This window comes from Chamaea fasciata, unplaced genomic scaffold, assembly GCF_029207755.1.
Source record: "Chamaea fasciata isolate MVZ Bird 193981 ecotype frontalis unplaced genomic scaffold, bChaFas1.0.hap1 SCAF_3, whole genome shotgun sequence".
Classification (NCBI taxonomy): domain Eukaryota; kingdom Metazoa; phylum Chordata; class Aves; order Passeriformes; family Sylviidae; genus Chamaea; species Chamaea fasciata.
The window spans coordinates 19,333,170-19,360,049 of record NW_027094088.1 but is presented as its reverse complement, the minus strand read 5'-3'; the positions used below and the strand labels follow the sequence as shown (position 1 = coordinate 19,360,049).

The 26,880-nt window shown below is 38.6% G+C and overlaps 1 protein-coding gene across 1 annotated transcript; it reads left to right on the top strand.

Moving 5' to 3' along the window:
- The first annotated feature begins 194 nt into the window (after window positions 1-194).
- LYPLAL1 (lysophospholipase like 1) lies at window positions 195-26,629 on the top strand. The gene is made up of 5 exons (XM_066178241.1): window positions 195-393; window positions 4,609-4,708; window positions 15,502-15,671; window positions 25,674-25,789; window positions 26,370-26,629. The coding sequence occupies exons 1-5, from the start codon at window positions 309-311 to the stop codon at window positions 26,607-26,609; spliced, it is 711 nt and encodes a 236-aa protein (XP_066034338.1). The 5' UTR covers window positions 195-308; the 3' UTR covers window positions 26,610-26,629.
- The last annotated feature ends 251 nt before the right edge of the window (window positions 26,630-26,880 follow it).

Sequence of the window (26,880 nt, the reverse complement as noted above, 5' to 3'; positions counted from 1 at the left end):
CAACTTTATTCGAATAAAAGGAGAGAGTCCACCGGGGCACACACCCGTGGGGTTTTCTCTCCCTCACGTGTGACACCAAAGGGGCGGACCGGTCTCTGTCACAGGGCACGGCTAAACACGGCCTCTGGAGCGAGTCCGCTCTGCCCGTAAACAAGCTTTGCTAACCGAGCGCAGCGTCTACAACGACAACTTCCCCAGCTCGGTGCCAGGAAAGGCGAGGGCGCCTCAGCAGAGGAGCGGGGGGCGGAGACAGGGCGGCCGCAGGCCCGGAACCGGCAGGGCTGGTCCGCAGGAGGAGAGCGCTGGGCATGGCGGCGCCCGCGGCTCTGCAGCGGAGCGTGGTGTCCCCCGCGGGCAGGCACACCGCCTCCCTCATCTTCCTGCACGGCTCAGGTGCCTGCTTTCCCTCCCTTCTCTCCCCGCTGCCCCTGGGGACGGGGCGCTCCGGGGAGCAGGTGAAGCGGCCAGGATCGGCCGCTCTGGTGCTGCGGGCGGGGGCGGCGGGACGGGGTGACCGCGACGGCCGCCAGGACGGGGAAGGGGCTTTGGGGTGAGGCTGACTCGCGGCTCTGCCCTCCTCGGGCCCGGAAGGTGCTGGCGGTGGGCGGCAAAGCCGTGTGCGGGTGCACTGAGAGGCTCCCACAGGGACAGCGCCGGCTCACGCCAGACCGGCTTCTTTGAGGACACACGGGTTCCCGGAGATCACAGAACAGGCACGCTTTGTTGGAAGGGGCACATCAGGATCATCACAGGCCAACTCCTGGCCCCGCACAGGACACTCTGAGAGTCAGACCGTGTGCCCGAGAGCAGTGTCCAGAGGCTTCTTGGACTCTGTCAGCCTGCCCTGCTGCTGTGACCACTTCCCTGGGGAGTGTGGTCCAGCGCTCAGCCTCCCTCTGGGTGAAAAACCTTTTCCTGATACCCGACCTTTCACTTCATAGCGTTTCCTCGAGTCCTGTTATTCCCTAAATTGCCTCTCTCAGAGGAATTGCCCCAATCAGAGGATGACTCACGGTTAAAGTGGCTCTTGCTGTTTTGGAATCGGCATGAGAGTACTGTTGGCACCCTTGAAAAGGCAGTGTTCATTTAACGACTTCTGATTGCTCAGAAGGGCCCTGTCCATGTCCAGAGTGGTTTCATGGCCACCCACTGCAGAGGGGAGTTACCTACATCAGTGGCTGGTCTGAGGGCAGGAGGGCGTGTGTTTCGTTGGGTTTAATTCCTTAAAGGTTGTTTCTAGTGAGCTAAATAACAACAACAAGGTCCACATGACATTAAAAAAGAAAAGAAAAAAATCAGTAGTCTTAGGTCTGTATTAAATCAAGGCCTTGAGAATCAATACTACTGAGCTACCCATGTGCATATGGCAATATGTTCAACACTTTCCCTGTCTTTTGCTTACATTTGCTTTTAGCTGGTGCTTCTGTTTAGTTTAACATAGATGTGTGTCCTTACTAAATTAGTTTTATTTTTATAATCAAGTTTAATTTTGCTTTGTAAAAATACTGTGAGTAGAAGAATGAAAATGAAAGAGTTTATGTGTTCAGCCCTCTTGTTAAAGCTAATGCTTTAATGCTTGAGGAAATAGTTTTCTCTAATGTTGGAGGAGTAAGGGAGGATTATGGTTAGAGTCTGATTCCACATGTGGTTAAAGTACTCTACAATTTTTTTTTATTTTTTTAATATGATTTTGTTCATAATGTTTGTAATGGGGTGGTTTTATTTGGTTTCTAGCAGTTCCACGGAATAGAATCTAAACCAGAAGTCGCCACACTGCTGTTGCTGTGGGCTAGCCTGTAAACCTGGGTTGTAAACCTTTGTACAGCACTTGTGATGGAAAGTGGCAGTCAAATAGCATGAATCCATTTTGTTCATAATGCTTGCTGTAGACAAACTATAACAAGTGCGGAATATAGTATAGAACAAAGTGGTATAGAAAAATATTAGAACAATCCTGGTACTGTACATCAGATTTAGGAAGGGCTTCCGTTTGGTAGCTTGGCAGGGAAAGCAAATGGACATAGCAAATATGTAATAGCTTTTTAGGCTGAGAATTACAACTTTGCATTGTAACAAGCATGGAATCATAGGCTGGAAAAGACCTTTTAGAACATCGAGTCCAACCATTTACCAAACGCTGCCAAGTCCACCGCTAAACCATGTCCTTAAGTGCCACATCTACACATCTTTTAAATACCTCCAGGGATGGTGACTCAGTGACTTTCCTGGGCAGCCTGTTCCTCTGCTTGCAAACCCTCTTGGTGAATAATTTTTTCCTAATGTCCAATCTACATGTTGTTAAATTTACACTGCAGAGAAAGAAAACTTGGAAATACAAACTATATTTGAAAGGAAAGAAAGTTGTATTTTACTTGAGGAGGGAGAAGAAGATAATATAGCTGCCATCAGTCTTTTTCAGTTTGTAAACTGACTCAAAGCAGGATCACACATCACTTGCTTCTTTTGGTAGTGTTCAGAACATATAATACTAAAATTTCAGAAGAGCCTGAAAGACTAGCATTTCATGAGGCTTGTTGACCTTTGTTTGATGTCACAGTCTCCTATTTTCCTCCCTCTACTCCGAGTTCTGTTCCTAGCAAATCAAAATACATAATCTAAGCGTACAACTGCTCACATGTTTGAGTGGCATTTGGACCATGGCAGTTCTTGACACACAGAAGTTCGTAGTTAAATTTTCTCTTACTGAGTTTCCTGTGACTTTTCATGGACAAATTGTCTTCAATAACAGTAAATGTTTCTGCAGATCTTTGCAAAGCTTAAGAGGTGGGAATAAATAATAGAATAATGATTAGTCTTACATCATTAAGGAATTTGTAAAGAACCTGAAGTCCCAATTCAGTAATTATTCAGATAGTTGGTTGACTTACTCAAGGGTTCATTCTGTGCAAGTATTTGCAAGGCCTAGACCTTGGCTTTCTAAATCGGAAAAAAAAAGGCAGTGTATAGGAAGAAAAAAGTTAGTTTAAGCCTCCCTAAGATACATTGTTTATAAGTGAGGTGACAACAGCCTTGAGGAAACTCTTGTATGTTGAGAGTGCCTGTGAAGAATCAGAGGTGTGTTTGGACTTCAGACCACAGTACTTGCATAGGCAAAGTGCTTGTAGGGGTGTGTTCTGAAGCATCCAGTTAAGGAGGTAACTTTGATTTTACTGTTTAACTTAGCACAGGGTAAGATTTGTATCAGTTTTGCAACCCTGTTTTTTATTTGTCACATGTAGAGTTTAGGTCAGAGAACAGTTAGTTCTAGTCAGGCTAATTGTGTTTACCAGGAAATAAATTGCTGGGTTTGAATCCTTCTTGCCTTCTGTTTTAATTTTGGAGATACATTATTTATGTTTGTAAATAAAACCACTGAATTTTGTTAGAGTGCTTAAGAGCAGATTTTTTCCATTGGGGAATTATAATAATTTTAAGAATGAATTGGTATATTCATGTGGCGTTGTTCAGATGAGCCCATGCAGTGTGCCAGTAAGCCTGGCTAAGGACAGTGGTATTTCTTTCTTTCAGTTTGTCCATTTTATTGAAAAGAATCGGATGACTTCTAAAGTCAAAGCAAACATCTTGAGCTGAAGTAATAGAGAATATTAGCAATTTGAGTTGCTAATATGTGGGAACCTCAACTTCAAGCAAGAAGTCCTATGGCATTAGTGGCAGTAGTGAAATTCCAGTTTGCTGAGCCCCCCTTCAATTTTTTAGGTTGAACATCCTTCCTATTGTAAACTATATTCCTTGATGGGCCAGTTTCCTTAAGCTTGAAGTATTTGTATTACACTGAGGACTTGTGTGTGCCTGCTCTTCAGAGGGGTGGCAGTGAAGTTATGGCTGAAGATACCAGTGGTGCAAAGACAGGCTGGAGACACTGTCTAGTGTATATATGGATATTTGTTTAAAAGGAGCAAATGTTATCTACAGAAGAATTCATCCTGTTCGTAGCACTTCAGTCTGCAGGAGTTTTGGCCCTAGGCTGTGCTGGTAAGACTAGGAAAAAAACAGATTGAGAGTGGATCTCAACTAGTTTTCAAACAGAACTGTGTGCTTAAGGTTTACTTTAAGAATCTGCTAGATAATTTAACTGAAACTATCTCTTTACAAATTGTCTTTTCCCCTGAAAGCCTATGTGCAATCTAAACATAATTAAATGTGGAGATCTTTTTTTACTGGGTTCTGAAGTGGGTTAGCATAAAAAGTCTCCAGTAAAAGTTATTAACTTTTCTAAGGGGAAAAGTTAACAGTTATTTTACCTCACTTTTTAAGATGTTCATCAAGATTTTTGTTTGTCACTTAAGAGCAAATGTGGTAAACTGCAAGTAAGAGATAAGGCCTTGTGCCTGCTTGGGAGATAGTTAAGTCATTGAATGTAGTAAAGTATTTATTTAAGTAATCTTTTTCTACGAAGTTTTGCATCCATTGGAAAGGGGAGGTTGTTCTAGAAAGTTATTTTTTAGCATTTTAGTGTATTCACTTCATAATTTGAAATTAAGTCAATCTGAAGTATATTTGACATTGTATTATGTCTTGGTAACCCCTAACATATTATTTTCTTGCTAAATGCGCGGAATAATTCTTATACTCTTCTGTGTCATACAGGTGATACTGGCCAAGGAGCAAGAGCATGGATAAAACAAATTTTGAATCAAGACCTGGCATTCCAACATATAAAAGTGATTTACCCAACGGCTCCTGCCAGGTACCATTTAATATGTTGTAACTGTAGGATTAAATTCCTCTGTTCCAGTGCTATAAAATACAGTTCTGGGTATTGGTACAGATTGTCTTAAAAATTATGTGTTCTTTCTCATGTATATGCTCTTTGACAAAACTGAAGCTCAACCATGCATTTTTGTGCAGGAACTGTGATTTTAAGTGGTTAAGTCTCTAAATGGTTCCCAGGAGTCACAGCCTCTAGTTGAAATTTGGGTATTGTCCTCATTTCCAAGCTTTCCATTTCCTTCATATAAATAGAAGATGATCGTGCAATGTGAGTTGTAGTGGCATTAGAGAGTCATGATCCAGATCACAATCCTACCCATAATAACTCCTATATATTAGCTATTAAAATATTGTGTTGTGTTTAATGCCAGGTTTCAGTACTGAAGGTGGTCAGTCTTTTTGGCAAGTAGGATGTCAAAAATCTCAGCTCCTGGAGAGAGGACTGGGAATTCAAAAATGCACATTCCTTCTTGTTTGAATCCTGGCCCAACTATTTCAAAGAGAATGGAGTTCAACATTTGCTGTAAGCTGAAGTCTTGTTATTAAATGACACTGTGAGTTCAGTGGTAGATGGAAATATAGATAAAAATTTTTTACTGTAGGAATTTGAAAGTTTATGTGGTCAAACCTAGAGGCTAAAAGTTGGACAGCTACCCCCATGCTTAGCTATCCAAAGATAATATTAAATATAGAATATATAGTTAATTACATATATTATGTATGTAACATATATTAAATATATAATACTAAATTTCAGAGGTGTTTCTTTTTTTCTTAATACAATTTTTAAGGTGTCTGTGGCTCTAAGTTAGGAAAATGTTTCTTTGAAAGGTAATGGGGTTAAGTTGCTTTCTGAATTTGTGCATAAGTGCGTATGAATGCCGAATGGAAAAAGGAAATTGTGACAACAGACTTTTAAGGTACAGAGGTTTCAAAGTCAGAAAAAAAATCTTGGAGGGTATAAACAAGTATAATAGCAGATTTTGTCTGGCACTCACTAGTACATGAAAAAAAAAAAAAAAGACCTTTTTCTTGACCATTAATTTCTTACGGTCTACTTCGGCAGGAAAAGCAGCTGAGAAATTGTGGTGTGAATGTACTCACTGTTACAGAAAAATCAAGCCCATGGGTGGAAGCCTTTGAAGCGGTGTGTTCTGGGTTAGCAAGGAGTGAATCCCATTTTATGTAAATAATGTGCTTGTTACTTCTCTAATGACAGGCTAAAGTGATGCTAGAGCTATCAGCAGCACATCACACATGCTGAGGGGCTCCACTGCTTTCCTACCAGCACAGCAGGTACTGGGGAAATGCAGGAGGAGTTGGTCCCCTGGGAAATGATTTTTCTCCCTATGTTACATGCAGCCAGAGCACCTCAGACCACATCTGCTGGCCCAGTGCTTCACTTTTCCATCCCACTGCACTTCTGAGGTCCACTCCTTTTCTTATTTGTTCTGGTTTCTTTGGGTAATTGGAGATGTAAACGATGTGTGAATGATTAACCAGCACGATCTCCTGACTCAAATGAAGGAATTTGTTTTTATCTTACAACTTTGAATTTCAGTACTTTGGTAAACAGATACTGTTGTTATTAAAATATGTGAATACACAGTTTATTTCACTCTCTTTTTTTTTTTCTGTTTTAAGTTGAGGTTACTCTTGTTCTTTTCTAGAGCAGGTGGAGTCATGCATGAGCTGATTCAGAAGTGGCTTTTAGCAAAACAGGAAAGTTATGTATGCAAAGAATATAAAATACCCACACTGTTTGTCTTTAACTGGCAAAGCACTCTTGTGTACAGCCCTCTGTTGCTGATAAACAGCCCTAGCTGACACAGTAAAATAAAACAGATGCTCCTAAGCACTGTTTGCCACTGTTTGCAGCAATGCTGAATTTTGTGATGATACATGTCATTGGCTGAAACCAAAATAACAAAGCGTTTACAGACCTATTTCATATTGTTTTGGTATTCAAGAACAAACCACATTCATGCTTTTCTGAAATGGTTTTGTAACATTTCCTTCACAGCAAATAAAAGCAAGGCCTAGAACTTCCCAACTTGAATGGCAGACATTAAAGTAATTAAACTTGAATATATATGTTGGTTTTATGTATGTGTATATGCACATATGTTTTGATAAGAATTAAAAATGTTTCTGGCAGCAGGGGAGGAATTCAGCATCCTTGTTAATGAGACCTATAGCTGACTGGTTATGGGCAGGCAGATCTGCTGAGAAGATTCTGACACCAGGTTCTTTGTTCATGAAAAGGCTGAGGAATGTGCTGGCTGAAAGTCAGGCTGCTGAGAGAGCGAGCCTCCATGGGTCTCTAACCTGCCACTGCACTGTCAGTGCAAAACTTGCCTGCAGGTTCTTGTGCTGATGATGAAATCAAAAAAAAGCTTGAAGCTTGGCAACACCCTCCCAGGATTGGCTAATGTGCTCTTCTGGCAAAATACTGTTATTATGGATGTACTTCATACTCTGAGCTCCTGTCTTTTCCAGGATAACTTTGCATATTGTATGTTCTCTGTCAAAGTAGTTATGCCAGTAAAAGCAGGTTTGATGATATAACTGCAATGCTGGGGACTTTGGCAGGATAAAGTGCAGGTCAGGAATACCTCCTCACATTTTTGATGGAAATTATTCTGCTGATAGATCCATAGATATGGTCTTATACATTCTTCATATCTGTTCAACAGAGTTTTGAAAAGCAGTGTAATTCACATTTTTCAACACAACATTGATTTATCTTTCTTTTTTTTTTCTTTTTTTTTTTTCTTTTTTTTTGAAGGATGGATTTGGGTTATACTTTTGTTTAGATTTTATCCCAGGTGCTGAAACATGTATATTTTTAATTTGTACAGCATCAGAGGTTCAGGCATATTTTTATTCAAGAGTCAATGTATTTGAAAATTATTTTGGAAAACCAGTCCAGCATATAATCAGGAAGAATTCTGAAATAAGTCCCTCGGCTTCACTAGTATTGATTTCAGCAAACACTAGAGAAGATTATGGGTAAAAGCAATGGAATGTTACTGAACTACATTTTATAAAACTGTACTCTATAGGTCTCTGTAAAAAGTCACACTTCTTTTTTTACAAGAGATTTACTTTTCTTTAATAATTTTTGTGACATTCAGGGTTTGTACAGAAAGCAATCACCTGATGCCCCCTCAATAGTCAGTTTGCAGCATTTTGTCTCTCTCATCCCCCATCACATTGGACAGTGCAATGAGTCTCACAATTGCTTGTTTCCTGAGCAAAAAAAGCAGAATGTGGATAGTGAAATTTACAGTTAAAAGAGAAAAACTTGCAAAATTACTAAGTAAACTGCATATGACAAAAAGCATGCTTAGATAAAAATGGAAAAAATACATGGATTCGAAGGCTTGATGTAATGTAGTGAGAGTACTGACACCTGAATTTGGAATATGTTTAGAAATTATTAGTTTCTAGTGCATTTATTTGGGGTATGCAAATTTTGCTTTACAAATTAAAAGTTTTACACATTGCTTGGAGATTTAGTTTTTTTTTTTTTTTGTAATATAGTCTATTGGGATATTTAAAAATGAGTAAAGAACTTACTTTAACTGCATCTAGCTTTCTGTCAAGATTAGTGCTTCTGCACGTAGGTTGAACTTGTTAAACACAACAGAACTCTATTTTCTCTCCATTCCATTGTAATGCTAATATAAATCTTTAAAAGAAAACAAGCTCAAATTGGAGCCCTAGTAGCTGATGCAATCCCTAAAGCCACGTCTACACTACTAGTTTTAAAGGAAAGGGTTTCCTTTTTCCCTTTTTATTTGGGTCAGGATGCCTACAACTTTAAATACTGTTTCAGCTGCTACAACTGTGACTTAAACATTAGGTTTCTATTGAGTTTCTAAATCAGAACTGAATACCACCCAATTTAAACTTTTTTTTTTTTAATAGAAAGTGATAGTTTAAATTGGCATTGCAGGAGCTAACGTGGTAAATTTAAAACCATTTAGGCTCTGCTTGTTTTAATACATATACCTTGCCTTCTATAATTCCCTGAAAAAATCTAGGCCAAAGATTCTTTGCGTTGTCTTGCATTCCATTCTGACAGTCCTTCTCTTTTGCAAGTCAGAAAATCAACTATAAATACTACTTTGGCTATTTTATGGATCTTTTTGACATTCACTCAACAAACCTTTCTATGGGACCTACGTCTCTGTGCAGAACTTGCTGTCTGGGGCGGGGGGCCCCAATTTGTTTTAATTTCCATTATCTTTATGTGGCTGGTAAGGACTAAAAGGCCCGCTACCACCTCTTTTCACCTAAATTCACATCTTGGTGGAAATGAGCTTCATCTCACCATAGTCTGCATCTGGCTCTATCACAAAACCACCAGACAGTTTGGCACCACTCGGCTCCACTGGCAGCCTCTGCCTGTGAGAGGCCTCGGATTGGAAAAGCAGCAGGGGTACTGCAACTCGGACTTGAGATGGATTGGAGGGGAGCGTGCACAGTGCCTATCACACTGTTTTTGGCTCAAGCAAATGTTATTAATCCTTGACTTTTGTAAGCCCTAACCTCATTCATAAATTTAACACAAAGGAGTCTTTTTTTAAAGGTGGGAGCTTGAGGGAGAAGTGGGAAAGGTTTGGGTTAGTGTCATGGGGTAGTTCTTTCATCTCCTTTAAGTAGAAATTCAGCGTGTTCTGCATAATAATGCTTGAAGTATGCTTGGATAAACTTTGTATTTTTCTTTTATTTCTGCTCTGGAATTAGGTGAGGAAAACTGTATCTATCTAATGCTTACATCAGATGCTAAATAGCATGTGAGATGCACTAAACCCTTGTCAGAGATAACTGTAGTCGTGCTTTGGGAAAACAAATTAGAAGACAATGGAAATAATCTTAGACTTCCAATGGCTTTTACTACATTGTGCTCTTAGGCATCCTTCCTCTTATTTTTCTTCTCTCAACCCTTTTCCAGTACAGAAGAATTGAAGACAGTGGTTTTTGTGTCACTCTTCCAGCAAGCAGTTGTGGATTTGTAAGTTATGTGCCATTCTGTGCTCTTGCTTTAAAGTCTTTTCAAGGGTTTCTGTGCTTAGCTAGTGTCTTTCATCCATCCTCAGTGTTGTTTGCCACCAGCTTGTGAAAGATGCCACTTTGAATCCCAGAGTGCCTTTCAGACCCTGTAACAGAGAACTGATGCAGACTGGACCCTGATTTGCCTTTTGCCACTTTATTTCAGTGAATTTTTAAGACAGCCACTATTGGTTGCTGAGGAACTGGCAATGTGTATTAAAGGTCTTTTATGGTCTTTTCAACCATAAAATTATTGCTGTTCTCTGATTAGTACCAATCCCCAGAATTTACACCACCCTCTCCAAAAAAAATGCCCCAAACAACAAAACCAACCCAGCAAACCAACAGAAACAAAGAAACAGAAACAAACTTAATTTCTCCCACTGAATTTTATGCCAGACTCCATTGCAGCTTCCTTTGTCTTGAATGAATAAGATTTGTCTCAAGTAACAAAAGCTGTCAGCATAGTATTTCTTCAGGTAACTGTTCTGTACAGGCTCAGTCAACTCTCATTTCAGACAATGTGCATCCATAACAACTCTTTTAAAAGCATTTGCATGTGGTTGAGTGAACAGGCACAGCCTTTTCTGGAGTACGGCCAAAATTGCTCCTCATGGAGATGACTCTTGCCTTCCTTTTGATATTTTTTTAAAAAGTATAGTTCTAAATTAAAACTACTTGAATTTGGATGCATTATATGTTCTGTTACCGCACCACAAAGCTTCATTGTTAAGATATGTTGACCTTCAGTTATAACACAAGATAGACCTTGGACTAGAGTTTTTGATTTATACTTCTTATTTGACCAGCTAGATTCTCTACTTTCCTCCCCATTTATTTTAAAATTTGCTTTCTGCTTCAAGCAGACAGTGGGAATTAAAAAGCATATTTTGGACCTAAATTTTCTATTGAAATTCAGCAGTGACATTATGCTATGAGAGAATTTGGGATTCGGGAGTAATTTGCTTTCGTTCAAAAAATCTGCCATCAGCTTTAAGAGAGTCAAGACTTGCTTCTAGAATCACTCAATATTTTGGATTAGAAGGGATCTTTCAAGGTCATCTAGTTTAACTCCCCCAAACAATGAGCAGAGACATCTTCAACAAGATCATGTTGCTTGGAATCCCATCCAGCCTGTCCTTAAATGTTTCCAGGGGTGGGGCATCTACCACCTTACATCTTGTCTAAATCCAACCACTTTAAATTGAAAGTCATTCCCCCTTGTCCTATTGCAACAAATCCCACTAAAAAGTGTGTTCGCATCTTTCTTTTAGGCCCCTTTAAGTACTGGAAGGCTTCAATAGGGTCTCCCTGGAGCCTTATCTCCTCCAGGCTGAACAAACCCAACTCTCTCAGCCTTTCTTTGTGGGGAGAGGTGAACTCATCGTTTTTGTGGCCTTCCTCTGCATCTGCTCCAACAGGTCCATGTCATTTCTATTCTGAGGATTCCAGGACTGGATGTAGTTCTCCAGCTGGAGTCTCACCAGAGCGATGTGGAACTACAGTGGTAGTGTGCCCTGTAGATTCTTTTCTACACAGAGCAGTTCACAGTCTTCTGAAAGACAACATTAAAATTTGAGAGGTCCTACCTCCTAGCTGAGAGGATAGTGGGTTTGGGAAGCAAGAAAATTTGAGGATTTCAGTAATTTTTTATCTTTCTTTGTCTTTATTTCCATCTTAAAGCCCAACTTCACTATAAATTTCCAGTTCTGTCTGACATTTCGGGAAGTTCTGTCTGGAAGCCTGGAAGCCAGCACCAGTGGTCTGGGTTTATGTGTCTGCTAATGCAGGGTGAGCATAGTGCTGAGCATGAAGGCAGTGATACAACTGTGCATCAGGAGAAAGAGTTGGTGGAAGAATATTTGCCATTTATCAGTGTACTGTCTTCTATTCTTATTTAAAGCAGCTACAACTGCTGGCTTGTCTTCCAACTTAAAATGTTGGATAGGAACAGTGATTTATTGGGTAATGAACAAAACCACCTGTAGTTTTATGTGAATCACTATGCTAATAGCATCATTTTGGAGATAGAATTTGCCGTGGTTTGAGATCTGAATTTGAACCTTGTGTAGCATCATTGAGTTGCTCTCCCCTTCTGCTAAGATAATTTCAGACTAGCTGGCACAATTCTAAACATGAGTAAGAAGGTCTAGAGGATATATTCATGCTCTGGAAAGGTGGACATAGATGGCGTTGCTGCTACCTGCTTTCATCATGTTTTTTCTTCATTACCACACTACTCAGGTTAGCAGAAGCTAATCTATCTTGAGATTGTTAAATTTGTAATATTTATTGCTTTGAAACTTTGCAGTGAAATCAACAGTGAAAATTACTTCTGTCTGAGATGGAAAGAATGATAAGTGCTTATAAAGATATTACAAGATATATTTTCCTTTTAAGACATTGAAGTATTGAGTAGGATCTTCTTGAGGCTGCACCCTCATGCAAGAGGTGATCTACAACACCCTTATAAATAGGAGCCATAAAGCAATGAGTAAACATGATTTAGAGTGATTTGGGGATGTTGGGAAGGATTTTAAAATTCTAATCCTCCTGATGCCTGTAGTTTCTTAAATAATGTTTGATATTAGCCATGTCTCCTTTGCTGTCCGTTCTCCTAACTTTTAAATATTAAGAGAGAAATTCGTACAGATTGTACTTTCTTTCAACTGTCTCTTAAAAATGGATACAAGTTTGGAAGCTGGATGTACCCAGAGAGAGGATTATTGATTCTTGTTTTGTTATAGGGATTTGAATCTTCTGTGTGCTCCAGAACAAGCAGAACATACTCATGCCCACCCCTTAAAACCAAAGGAAAAATGCCCACCCAACTTGGGGGACTCTATATTTTCATTCCCACTTTCAACAGCACACAGTATTAGAGCTTTATTTCTAGTATCATTTTAAAAGAGAATAAAGAAAGTGAGGCACAGATGGACTAATGGTATGAGTTTTAATTAAACTTAAAAAAGAAAAAAAATTCCAAACCCAAAGCTGACAGTCTGACACTGTCCTTAACTGACCATGATGATCTTGTTGGATGGAGTTTCCACTCCACTCTGTATTTTTTTGCTTTTGCTGACTTCAGTCCAGCTTCTCATGTCACTGTAACATAGGGATTTTTTTTTTTTGGTGGTTTAATTGTATGAAAAAATTTGGTGCTGTATTCTTGGAGCTGCACAGATGGTTCCACGCCAAACATATTTGTTTACCGTGGTAATGTCTGAGTTGTAGTGTGCCAGCTAATAAAGGGATTATTTAAGGAAAAAGGTGAATGACTAAAACAGATGTGCCAGTTGGGTGAACCATTAAAAGAATCTTACTTCTCAGCTTTATGTAAAGGTTATTTTCAATGCATTTCTGGGAAATCAAGAGTGCTTGCAGGGTTGTTTTTGAGGCAGTTGAAAGCTACGTTTCTGTTTGCTTGGGAGTTTTCTCCTGTGGGCTTTCAAGACATTGGTCTTTCATCGGTCTTATGTAGGATTTGCAAAGACAGCAGGTAGAAGTCCTGAGTTTCAAGATCTGATCAAGTATTATAATCTCATGATGAATTTTGATGTGTTTTAAATGTCATGATCTTGTCATTTAGTTGTGGGGAAACATGTTTTCATATTTGTGAAATGTAAAAATAAATTACTGTAATGCAGTATATGTATGTATCTTTGTTCCGTATAAATCCTGAAGGTCAACCCACTGGAATATAAATTCATGTCAACCTGCTGTAGTACTACTAAAACCTTTCACATCTTTTCTTACACAAATATTAGGTACTCTGACTTGACTAGAAAATGAAGCACTCTGACTGCTAAGCATTTTAACCAGGATTGATATAAAAGTATTTGAGAGAAGCTAAAATCTTGGGTTAAAAGCTGTTTGCCCAGGCATTTTGTCTGTTGTACATCACATTGTCCAAGTGACTTCCAGAAACTTCATTGATTCTGCTCTTGATAGATTTGACTGGAATGTCTCCTCTTAGAAACTGACTTTTGTGACTTAAATATTTGTAATCTTATTTTTTAGGTGTTGATCAATTCATTTGGCAAGCATCCTGGAGACAGAATTCTAAAGAGAAGACAATAAAAAAAGCCAAAGCATTTTAATAGTATTTTTTAAATGTAGCTTTGGGTTGCTGGGTATACAAGATATTTCCACTGAATTTCCTTTAATTTTTGGGTTAACTTTTTAATAGATAAGTAAGGGCTACCTTGAAAACTGGCAGCTCAATTTTTGAAATTCTGGTGCTTAAGTATATAGTTTGTTTTGAATTAAGGAAATGAGGGGTTACTTAAGGCACTTGACCACATAGTGTGTATGGCACTTTCAATAATGGTACATTTTTGGTACCCTGAAACTCTGCCCAAAAAGATGAACCTGTGGTGTTTCTGTTTGTACCTATCTGTTGCTGTTTGTTGTCTCTTTCAGTATATTTTTCTTACCAACCTTTAAATCATGGACCTTTTTTTTTTTTTTTTGTGTTCATGGCAACAGGCAGAAGAAAACCTATGTTCTCTCCTCTTTGACTTTTGCGATCGAATAGTGCATATAGTATTATCTTGAACACTCATCCTGGTGGCAGTACTGGTTTAGAAATAGCTCTTTACATATGTGAAGCCCCTCTGGTGTTAATAAAGGCAGAATTTGTTTCTTCATTAAAAATAACTGAATTAGTGGCTTTTTCATTTTAGGTTAGTTGTGTTTTTGTTTAATCCTAGTATGGAAAAAATTCCAGAGACAGCACAGAAGTCAACTTTAGCATTTTCAGTGTGTTCCAGTCCAGAAATGTATCAAAAGCTGTCTGTTTTATGGATGATGATTGTAATCTGATCTAAGCTTAAGTAAAAATGAAGAATTTGCCCTGGTTGAACATAGCAAATAAGGGTTTCGAGGGGCTTTGTTTGAGATGATCCATCTCATAGCAGTGTGTTTTTTAATATATTGTAGAGCCATTGCAAGGCAATTAGATCACCTTTCTTGGGAGTTCAGGGCTCTATTAATCATCTCTATTTAAGACCCAAGAAAAGTTGTCTTTGAATTGAAGTTTTCTTGATTATCCAAGGTTTGGGCAGCCTGTTGAAGCACTTAAAATAACATTCCAACAACACAGTATTATGGTGGGGAGTATCATATCACTTGTTTGTGCACCAGTCCAGTAAGCACATGACATTTCTTTCAGTTATGTTTATGAGATACCTGCCCCAATAAGATGAGGATGGCTGTATTTATTTGACAAAAAGAAAAATCGGCAGGTTTTTTTAAAACCTAGAGGTTCATAATACCCATCCCCTGTCAGTTTTGTCAAGAATTAGACAATTGAATTCCATGAAGTTAGCTCCTGCAAAGCTGTCTTGTTTAGAAGTTATTTCAGTTTGTCATATTCCAGCATGGATTTCAACCCTAACTTTGTTTAGGATTAAGAATCTTTTGACAGGTTTAGGATTTAAAACGTTTAGCTGTCCTAACCAACCTTAACATTGAACTGGCTGAAAATTGCATTTTACAGAGCTTCCAAATGTTGGCTTCATTCTTGAAGGACCATGACTTCAGTGGAAGGAAATGCAATGTGCCTGGATATAAATGGCGTTAGACCTCAAAGAGGTTTATTCTTTCCTTTGCTGGAGATATACTGATTTTTTTATTTATTACCTATGCTCAAGTCTTTTGATCCTGTGCTTGGTTAATCATTTGGGTTTTTTCCTTCCACCACTCTAGGCCATATACACCTATGAAAGGAGCCTTTTCCAATGTGTGGTTTGACAGGTATAAGATCAGTAATGACTGTCCAGAACACGTTGAAAGCATTGATTCCATGTGCCGGGGCCTTACAGACCTGATCAATGATGAGGTTAAGAATGGCATTGCCAAGAACAGGATACTCATAGGTAAGAGATTTATTTATTATGTGTTTATTCTGGTGGTTTTTTAATGGTTAAGAGATCATCTTCTTTGAATTTACTCTATCCTGAAGGCTCATGAGCATGGCTTGAAACTGCTTAACAGCCTTTTCAGTAGCCAGTCCTCAGCAATACTGAATCCTTATTTAAACCCATATCAGGTGGGGAATGTGGCTAACTGTAAGCAGTATCCTCAAAATGCAAAACTGCTTTTATTGTCTACAGTCACTTGTAATCATTATTTAAAACAGAGTGAGCAGTGATTTACTTTGAAAAGTACATAGTTTTACTCTTTCCTTTAAGCCCTTTTCAATGATGGAAAAGTACACTTTCCAAAAATGACGTGCATTTTGGAGAATGGAGATTTAGCATATAAATAATCATGAACGTTTCCTTACTGCTCTAATCATTTTGGGTTAAATTAATTCATGCAGGAAAAATGTGCATGTTACATAGCACTAAAGGTTAACACTTGATAACAAATGAAGTATTAGCTGTAATAGTTCATATGTGTCTATCTTCATTTCTTTCCACAAATTTCCAGTAACTTTCACAGTACTTCAGTGAAATAGATGGTAGGATACTGAGGCACAGGAGTTGAGGGTGATGAAATAGCCTGTGGCACAGAGGGGATGTGAATTCGCAAGTCCTTGGCTCCCTGTCCCATCTCTAGACCACAAACTATTTCAGGTTGGGGAAAAAACTCTTAAAGTGGGATTTTATAAATTTATGTCCAACTGAGTCATGCCATCAAAATCTTGCATGGTTGAGCCACTACCATTCAGCCTAGAATGTTTTCCTGGTCCAGCCCCATGTTCTTCTGTGAAGGCCTGTGCTTGCTTTCCTTTTCTGGCTCATTGCCCTGGCTGCAGAGTGCATTGTTTTGGATGGCTGTCAACAGAGTCCCTTTGATCTGTCTTTCCTGTGTTGTTATACCTGCTGGCTTGGAAGCAGCTGGAGAAATGCAGGTGCTTTGCTGTTGAGCAAGCTGGAAGATGCTCTGTGTACAGATCCAGTGTGCTACTAGGCTGTTTTCCTTTCCTCTGTAGCCTTCAAAATTAGAAATAGCCAGACTGCAAAGTATGAAGGTTGTTTTCCAAGTCATAAGCAGAGTAAGGAAGTTGGCATGCACTGACTGTTTCACCCCGTAGATTCTTTGGAAGTCCCCGTCTCTGTGTGTTTGCATTCCTCACATGTAAATCAGAAATAACTGTACTTGTTTTGTCACTCTTGAGAGCTCTGTTTCTCCACCTGACAGAGACTACAAGCATACATCCTCGTGGTTCAGTCCAGTATTTATGCAAGAAGCAAAATAAGGCAGCCCTGAGTTACTTCCTCCAAAGTACAGAAGGGTACTCATGTGGATGCATAAGAAACACAGTAGTGGAAAATTGTATCACTTGTGGCTATGCAAGATTAAGTGTTCTTCCACAAGAACTTTGTGCCTTTTCTGCCCTGTTTTTGATGATTAACCAGTGTGTGATGCAGTGAAGAATGAAGCTTAGAGATCCTCTCTGTGCATAAAGGTGACGTTTATCATCTTAGACAGGACTTTGTGCAGATAATTGCCCATCTTCTGGCATTCTTTCTTACAGAGAATTAGGACTCCCGTAAAGGCACTCTGCAGATTTATTGTATTCAGCCTGGAGAACAGAAGGCTCTGGGGTGATCTTGCAGCACCTTCCTTTACCTAAAGGGACCCAAGGAAAGCCAAGGAGGAACTTTTTACGAGGCCATGTAATGATAGGATAAGGTGGAATAGCTTTAGACTGAAAGAATGTAGGTTTAGATTAAATATTAGAAAGAAATTTGTTACTTTGAGCGTGGTGAGACACTGGAACAAATTACCCAGAAAAGTTGGGGATGTCCATCCCTGGAAGTGTTCAACACCAGGTTGGATGGGGCCCTGAGGAGGCTGGTCTAGTGGAAGGACTTCCTGGCCATGGCAGGGGGTTGGAACCAAATGATCTTTAGAGTTTCTTCCAACCCAAACCATTCTGTGATTTTTTGATCAAAAGAAAATATGAGTCCAAGTCAGTGTGTCTGCACCAAACTGTAATGTCCCCTTGAAAAGGAGAAAGGTGTGGCCTGAAATTTTTCTGAGTTTAGAAGACTGGTGTACAGGAGATAATGGAATGTTTAGTTACTTGCTTGGAATGTCAGATAACTAAGTTCTGTCAGATCTTTTTAGACTTCTCTTTGAAAATGTCAGGAATATCCACCTGGTACAAGAAGATGAGGCCTAAGGTAACAGATGGTGTGCAGACAGTGGGTTTGTCACTGCTGGTACCATGGAGTTGGAGGAGGCAGCCTTTGTGAGGTAAAGGGAAAAACAAGATATTTATGGCAGGGGAAACCAGGGTGAAATTTTGCTGTGAATTCATAGTGCATTCGGTCCTGTTGCGTCATGTTGGAGATCCATCATGGGAATGCTGGTACATAGCTTATTATGGAAAACAGAGGCAAAATAGTTGAGAGAAGCAACTGGAGAACTTGGGAGTCTGTGAAGAACAGTGGGGGCCTTTTTGCGGAGTGTCACAGAAACCAAAGAGCAGAGCGGTCATATGAAGGTACTTACAGGGAATGAAATTCCCTTAAAGGGTTAAAAGGAGAGTTGGGTTGAGTGACCATTTTGTAGTAAGTGGGAGTTTTAATGACTGGAAAGAAAACAAAATGACTATGAGGACCATAACAAGATTGAAGGTCATGGTTTTATATGGAATGGAGGACTAGAAATTACAGGTGAGTGTCAGATATTGTTGGATGAGGGCGAGTGAGGTGTTAGGCAAGCAGGAAGGTGGGCAGCTGCTGACAGCTCAGAGGTGTGGGATAAGAAGGCAAGATCTGAGGGAGCACTGTGCAAAGGTGAGCGAGTGGGAAGAGACGGGGAGCAGCAGTGGGCTCTCAAACATGGAAAATGAGAAGCCCAACACCTGGTATTCTGGGGCATGATTCCCCTTCTTGAGCCATTCAGACTTTCCACAAGGCTCAGGATAGTGGGACAGTAAGAGCATTTTCTCTGAAAGAAATGATAGCCTGCACTGTTTGCCTTAATAGCTCTGAAATCCTTAGGTGGCTGCTTGTAGAGCAGAACTCAAAAGCTGAGGATAGAGTCCAGATTGTACAGTGCCACTCATTTCTTTTTTATCAAGAAAAAAGCTGGTGCAACCTTGCTTTTAACAGCTGCTTTATGAATCTACTTTTAAAGAAATAAATTACTTAGTCTACTGGATCTGAAGGAAGTCTTATTTTTAAAACATCTGTATTAATTTTGTGACATGGCTCATCTACCATTCTTATCTCCTAATAGTTTCATGAGTTGCTTTCCTTTTAACACAGGTCTTATGAAGGAATTAGACTGCTGATTAAGCTTTATTTCCCCTGACCTTGGAGGAGGAAGGAAGGAAGACTAACAGCAATACATAATTATTCAAAAAAATAATTATATCACCCTCAGAATTTGATAGTGGTACTTAGTTTTTAGCCAGACATTCTTGTTGAGTTACACTTACTGGTCTTCCTGGCTGAAGCACTCCTTACAAATAGTCCTGTAAGTAGGTTTGTATTGACTTTGGAGATAAAAGAGTGTTATAAATTTAGTCAAATTTTGACACTTGGAGCTTTAATAGTATCCTTTCTTTAAAAACAGGATGTATTTCTTCTTTATAAATGCCTGAATTCATTGCTAAATTGGCCAAACAAGACAGTTTAAAATGTGAGACAATAATTTCTTTTTCTATCTCAAGCTAAGTTGGTTTTTTAGGTGGCAGTGGTTTTGTTTTTTGTTTTCATGTGTTGATAGTTCTGTTGTTTTGGGGGTTTTTAACTGCTTCCATAGTAATAGTGCACTGTAAAATAAGTCCACTTTAGTGAAAACTGTTACAGATTTCAACAATCTTATTCAAGAATATGTAAGAAGCTTTTGAAAGAAACGGCCCTCTTGTTTTTTTAGCATTTTGATAGGGCGCACTGTAGTCAACTACACTTTGGTGAAAGGCAGGGTTTTTTTGTTCTTTTTTTGTTCTTAATTTAGCACTGCTTTCCTGCTTTCACAGGTCACTTTTTGTGTAGTGCAGAAGTGCTGATCCAAGCGTGTTGGTCTCTGCCACCTGTAGTCACTCGTGTAAGCAGCCAGTGAAAATAAACTTTCCATAACAGTCCTGTAGATTTGACTAAATGCCAAAAACCACATGCATGATTTCTGACCCCCTGTGCTGTAATAATAACACAAGACACACAACCACTTTTTTGTTTATTACTAGACTTCTTACATAGCTACTGAACCATGGTGGAAGTAACATGAAAGCTCTGTGCTTCTTGTAAATATTAGCATTTCCTTCTCTCTCTGTGTGTGTGAGAATGGGAGGGATGGGTGGTGGGGAAATATCTTGGTTTTGACACCCCAGAGAGTGGATCCTATAAATATGTGAAGATAAAAACTTCCATCAATAAATTGTTAAAGTGTTGAGCAAACTATTTCACCCACAATCTTGGTATTTTATGTTTTTGGCTTCTAAGCCTTTGACTGTCACTCATCCCATCTTGTATCTTCTATCTTTTTTTAGGAGGGCATTGTCTTCCATTCAGAGGTACTTGCTGCCTTGTTCCTACAGAGTAAATTCATGGATTTAGTTTGCTGTTTGTCTCTGCAATTCAAATGAGATTTCTCTTTCTGTACCTCCCATTACATGGCTTTGTGGTTTATCTAAATTGTGCCTGAGATGCTGGGATCAAAGCTGTACTGTTAGTCCATCTGCCCCATAATACCTGCAACCTTTTATTAATTGTTAATGCATCACTGTAAATTTGCTTTGCATTTATACTTCGGGGCAAATGTTTGTTCCTCTTGGTTTTGGAGGGTTTTTTTTGTATCTGAACAGACCGTGTTTTGGATCTCTGCTACTTTGGCTCACGCATCAGGAAGTAAAAAGAGACATTAGCAAATGAATCTTTCTATTTCCTTCATCCATCTTTCAGTAGGAGGTACAATGCTATTTTTTACCAAGATTAGTCCACTACTTGTTACTTTGTTTCCCGGCATTGGGTGGTGTCAATATTAATGTATCTAAAGACTCTGAAAGGTGACACATTCTCAGTATGATGAAGGACAGGCTTAGCAAATAATCGTAAAGATTAGGAGTAAATAAGACTCACATCAGTAAACTCAAAAATAACTCCATCATTATATTGGCATCACATATAAGTTAATGACTTTGGTAAGAAAATAATTATAAAGTGAATCAAGTTCTGATCTTTTCAGACTAACTAGGAACTCTGTTGAAAACAGATGTCCTTACTCATCTTTAACAAATGCCTGAATTCAGTGTGAAATTTAATGGATGGATGGGCTTTTAGAATGCTTGAGAGTTGTGCAGTCACGCAACACAGTACAGGTTAACCTGTACTTTCTTCACAGTTGTGTCAACAGAATCATAGAAGAGTTAGACATCACAACATTTGCTATTTCATTGTCATGTGCCAGTGCAGGCTCAGCTCTATTTAGGCAAATCCTTACCATTACTTTTCTGACTTCTAAAAGATCTCTGCTAACAGAAGGTTCACAGCTCTGCAGAAGAACCACCTGTTTGTGTGCTTCACTACTCTTTGTTTTAGAAATCTGTTTTCCACTTTCCTTTCTGTGATTCAGTTTTGTGTAACAAATACCATGAGCATAAAGGATAGGTTGTTCTCTTCCTTTTTCCCATGTTGTGCAGTTAGGCTGGCTGTAAAAATGATAGGCAAGTGTTGCAGCAGGGCAGTGCTGTCATCCTCTCTAGAAACAGCCAAGAAAACACACTGGGTAAATGAAGCAAGCCATAGATTGGCAGAGTAACATCTTAGTAAAAATTGATTCGAGACTTCTCATGGATTTTATTTTCCTTCCAGTGCTAAAAATTACAACCCCTTAGGTACACCCATTGGGTTCCCCTCTATTACCCATAACAGTTGAAAATAAAAGTGTAACTGGTTCTGGTTTTAATGCGAGTTGATATGTTAGAAACAATTGTACACTTGTTTTTACAAGAAAGTGGTAAAGCTCGTACCACTTAAATATGCATTTCAAAATGTATTTTGACTGGTGAGAAAGTTGGGGAGCAAATTGATTCATATTCCTAACAAGAGCAAGTGGCTGAGCCACTCAAGGGAAGTTGCCTTCGTTCTTGTAAAGACTCTCAAGTTTGTTGCTCTTGTAAAGACTAAGTAACAAACAGGATAACAAGGCTATCAAAGGTGAAAACTGTTCATTGCAGTTCTACTGGTGTGCAAGGGTTTTTTTTGATGAAGTTTCATGAAGAGATTAAAAGGGGAAGACTCACTGCTGTGAGGAAATTCACTTGAGACCAAGTACATGTTTGAGCACTTAACACAGGAGCAGTGTTCAGGGAGTTCTGTGGAGAAGGGAATTTGCCATTCCATTGGCATTTGTACTCTTTGTAGGTATTCATTTGTGAACACTGTTAAATGTATATAGTACTTCCATTCATTGATGAAAATGGAAGGTCAAAACAGAAAGTCAGCTTCTTTGCAGATGATGTGTGGAACAAAGCTGTGCTGTTAGCATTAATAGAAGGTAAATCACCAAGTCCCTAGGGAGAGGTAAAGGTAAGCTAGAATGTAGCTTTAGGGAGAAATTCCTGATAACAAGCTGACTGAAGCAACTCTAAGTTGAAATACTAAAAAAAAGGAGAAATTGAGAATGAAAAATGCTGTGAGAATGGAATGGAAAGGAGACAAGAGTATGTAATGTATTGTAATAATAGCAGAACAGGCCAAGACAATTTTAACTGTGCTGGTGTAGCCTTATACAACAGAAGAGTGTTTGTCTTGTACTGTGCTGGCACAGGCATTGTGTGCTGGAGGATTCATTTCTCGCCACTTTGTTACCAAAGCTGTGCTGACAAATGTGAAGAAATACAGGAAAGATGAACTACTACTACAGAGAAAATAGTGAAGAAGTATTGCTTAAAACAGTTGCCCCAAACTACACCCCTACACCCAAGTCCAAATTCTAATCTCATCTGAGTCCGGGGTTTAGCTTCTCCTGTTCCTTTTTTACTTCAAAATTAGTGCACTAGGTATGATTAAAGAACTTCAGGAATGTAGGAATAGCTCACTGCAGCCACTAAAGTGATGCATGGGGGAGAAGACAGTTTTTAGCATTCTCATATGCATACAGGACAGGAGATACAAAATAAACTTTTGTGCTAAAGTTAGTCTTTACTGAGATGCAAACACAGACATTGTTAGACAAAGTACAAAGAAACAAATAAAGCTGGAGTTTGATATAAGGTAAATACTTGGTTTTCTGAGCCCCATATAATGTTCAATTGTCATCATGGACCAGATTATAATTTCAGACGAGTACAAATGGGAAGCAAGTTAATACAAATCAAGATCTTCTGCAAAAGTGAACTGGAGCTTTGTTTAAAAGGTTCCTAGGGCCATTTGCAAGCTCTGAAAGGAATGCCTTATCACTGAAAAATGGCAATTATGGTGAGGGTTTCTGTTTTATTCAATCAGGAATAAATTCTGTATGAGAAATTCAATTTCTGTGCACATTGTGTTATATCATTCTGTGCCTGAGAATACCAGAATTTAATTACAGATTATATTCCAGAAAAAAAGTTTTCGTTTTAGTGAAGTATTGCATGGGAGTTTCCTTCTGATTCAAAATCTTTAATTTGGAAGTGTGACAACTGTGTGATTTCAGCAGATCTTTCTCAGCTATCAAGGTGAATCGCAAGCAGCTTTCTTCTTTCTGCAGAGGGGTGTTACCTAAAAATCAGCACTACACTGAAGCAGATTTGAGGTCATAAATGCATCCTTGAGTGAATTTCTCTTCAACTGAAAGTGTTTTACATAATTGAGTCTTTTGTATGTAACTCCCCTATTAGTCTACACATAAACCTCTTTTATGAGTCAGGGAAGTTAACACAAAGAGTTAGGTGCTTTCCTGATCTGGCATCTTGAGCATTGTCGAGGTAACCCTGTTTAACTGTTGTGAAACATTAATCACAGTTCTCATTAAAATAGGTATGAGGGGAAAACTGAAAGTTAACTTACTTTTAAATTTAAAACCTACTGGCAAACTCTTAACTTCTATGCACAGTCCTTGTGTGTCTTGGAAGTAGATTGGTCTCAAGTAGAGAAGTAGATTGGTGAAGACCTTGCAATGTTCTGCCCATCTAATACGAATGAAATGTTGTGTCATTTTGATTTTGTCTAACACTTCTGACAGGATATGCTTAGCAATGCTGTACAGTTTATGTATTCTTCATGCTGAGATCATCTGTATACGTGTACTTCTGTGTTTTGTTTACACTCCGTCATTTCATGCATTTGTTTTGTGTAATATCTGTAACTGCCTCTTATTTTTCCTTCATCCAAAATTTGAATACTTGTAGAAGTTTTTGACTGAGAGTGTCTTTTATGTGTCATGTCAAACATACACTTATACTGAAATGGTTCTTGTAATTGAAAAAATAGTTTGCATCTATAAATGCTTATTCAAATTGCTATTTTTGAAGCATTTACCATGTGGCATTTACTCAGAGATGGTTGTGGTATCAGTTGATAAACTTCAGGTATTCCCACACAAATCAAATTCAAAGAGCTAGTCCTTTGTATTGCATTTTATGTGTGAGCCACATAAAAGAACCATTACCTAATATTCTTCTAAACAGAAGGTGACTGCATTGTCAAAGACTGCTGGTGAGTAATTGCAGACGGTGTGCCAGATTGTGACTAACTGGGTACAAAATTTTAAGATTAAATCATTTACAAACTAGTAATGACTTTTCAATGCAACTTTTCTTCCTGTAATCTGAAATACTTAAAATAGACTTCATTTTATGTGTTGACAAAGCATTGTCTCTATTTATTTCTAAGCAAATGCAACATGGTCTCCTAAAGTACAAGTGCTTCTTTTGGGGTTGGGGGATGACAGCGTTCTTCAGAATGATCAAAAGGACATTAAATAAGTGACCAGATTGTGCATAAGAAAATAAAGGAAACTTCTCTCTAGTCATTATCTGGGTACAGTCAATATAATGGCCTGTGTCCTGTGTCTGTGTGAAGTAATGTGGTAGTCTGGATTTCTTTCCTAATGAATAAGCATTTGTCATATAAAAATCATCCCTGAGGAATTATGTTCAGTAAGGAATTAGTGTAGTTGAAGAGACATATGGATCGCAGAAGGCCATTAATTCAGAGATCCTGTTAGGACTCAGTGGGAGTACATTGCATTTGTTCCCTATTTATTATATATCCCAAGGTATAACAACAAAAATATGCTCAATGCTAGTTTAATGGGAATGCTCATTGATGATATACAATAGAGATCTTCCATGTATGAATGCTCCTAGCCTAGAGGAGAAATAACTTGAGTACAAAAAGCAGTGAGAATTACCTGTTCACAGAGTTTTACTTTGTTAATGTTAGAACATGTATGGCCACAGTATTCAGCTACCTGGTAGGGACCATACACAAATGGCTTCTGAAGCAATGGCATTTTGGCTGTTCCTTTTTTGTCCTCCTCAGTCATGAATCTTCAGCACTGCTTTAGCTATCCAGTGTCTTAATTGCATCATGCTTTGATTTAAACCTCAAGCTATGTCACATAAGGTTCAGGTTCGATGTCAGAAGGAATTTCTTCACAGAAAGGTTGTTAAACATTGGAATGGGCTATCCAGGGAGGTGATGGAGTCACTGTCCCTGGAGGTGTTCCAGAAAGGACTGAAGGTGGAACTTGGTGCGATGGTCTACTTGACAAGGTGGTGTTGGGTCATAGGTTGGGCTTGATGATCTTAGAGGTCTTTTCCAACCTAAGTGATTCTGTGATTCTAAAATCATTGTAACCTTTATGACGCTCAAGACGGGTTTTTTGTTGTATTATGTATAAAAGAAACAAGTCTGAAGTTAATAAATTGAACATTGAGACACAAAGACTTACAGAAAAATGCAATCTTTGTTTCTTTTGTTGTATCCCAGGAGGCTTTTCGATGGGAGGTGGAATGGCAATGCATTTGGCATATAGGTTTCATCAGGATCTGGCAGGAGTCTTTGCCTTGTCTAGTTTTCTCAATAAAGACTCCGTTGTTTACCAGGTGAGTGTGTAGTAGATACAATAGAAATCCTGCTTAGCTACATGGAAAACATGGTGATTCAAATTCAAGATGCATGTTTATACATCTGAGGCAGTGGATTCATACTAAACTTATGCCATTTCTGGGAAATAGGTAATCAGAATATTAGCAAAGACAGACTTCAAAGCTGTCTTTAAATAATGTTTTATTGCACTTTTTTGCACAGGCAGTACAGTATTAAGTAGAAGGAAATTAACAAATTAAATGCTTTATTAGTTGTCCTTAATTGTTAAAGAGTCTGTGTAAGCATAACTATTCTTTGAAAATGTGTGATGCATTATAATACTCATGAACTTCATTTGCTGTCATAATTTTTTTCTGTTTCTTACATTTGGATAGGGGTATAGACCTTCACGTAAACCCTATCATTTGTCAAGAGTTATTGTGTTGTAATTTGAAGGGCAGTTTTTCCCATCATTTCCTTGTTTACTTCTATAGAGATAGTACAACATGACCCCTAAAATGCAGATAAGGAAGTGCAATTGTAAATATTCTTTTAAATTTTTGGCACTATTTCTGACAGTGTCTCCTTTCCATCTAGGCTTTGAAAAGAAATGAAAGTGCTCTTCCAGAATTATTTCAGTGCCATGGAACTGCTGATGAACTTGTTCTCTACTCATGGGGTGAAGAGACCAACAAGATGTTAAAGTCTCTGGGAGTATCAGCATCACTTCATACTTTTCCAAACCTCAATCATGAGCTCAGCAGAACTGAAATAGAAAAATTAAAATCCTGGATTGTAAAGAAATTGCCTGTTGAAGCACCAAACGCAAATGAATAAATGAAGATCCAGCCACATACTTGCTGATTTTTCATAGTTTTAAAATCATGTGTGCATATATATGGGTGTCCCATATCCCTTATATAAGCACAGCTTCAGGCAGATACTTTTCTATTCCATAAAGGTCACCTAAGTGGTGAAAAAATGGTGCTGACCACTTAACCTCACTTTATTATATGGGTTTCTTTTTCTATTTTCTTGTCCAGTTTTTAAGTGCACATCAGTCTACAAAAAATAATGACTGATAATATGAAAACCATTCCGAAATAAT

Excerpts from the sequence above, each read along its gene's own strand:
- LYPLAL1 (XM_066178241.1), top strand. The coding sequence starts at position 309 with ATGGCGGCGCCCGCGGCTCTGCAGCGGAGCGTGGTGTCCCCCGCGGGC. Across the intron at positions 394-4,608 it reads CATCTTCCTGCACGGCTCAG|GTGATACTGGCCAAGGAGCA; the intron begins GTGCCTGCTTTC and ends TGTGTCATACAG. Across the intron at positions 4,709-15,501 it reads TACCCAACGGCTCCTGCCAG|GCCATATACACCTATGAAAG; the intron begins GTACCATTTAAT and ends CCACCACTCTAG.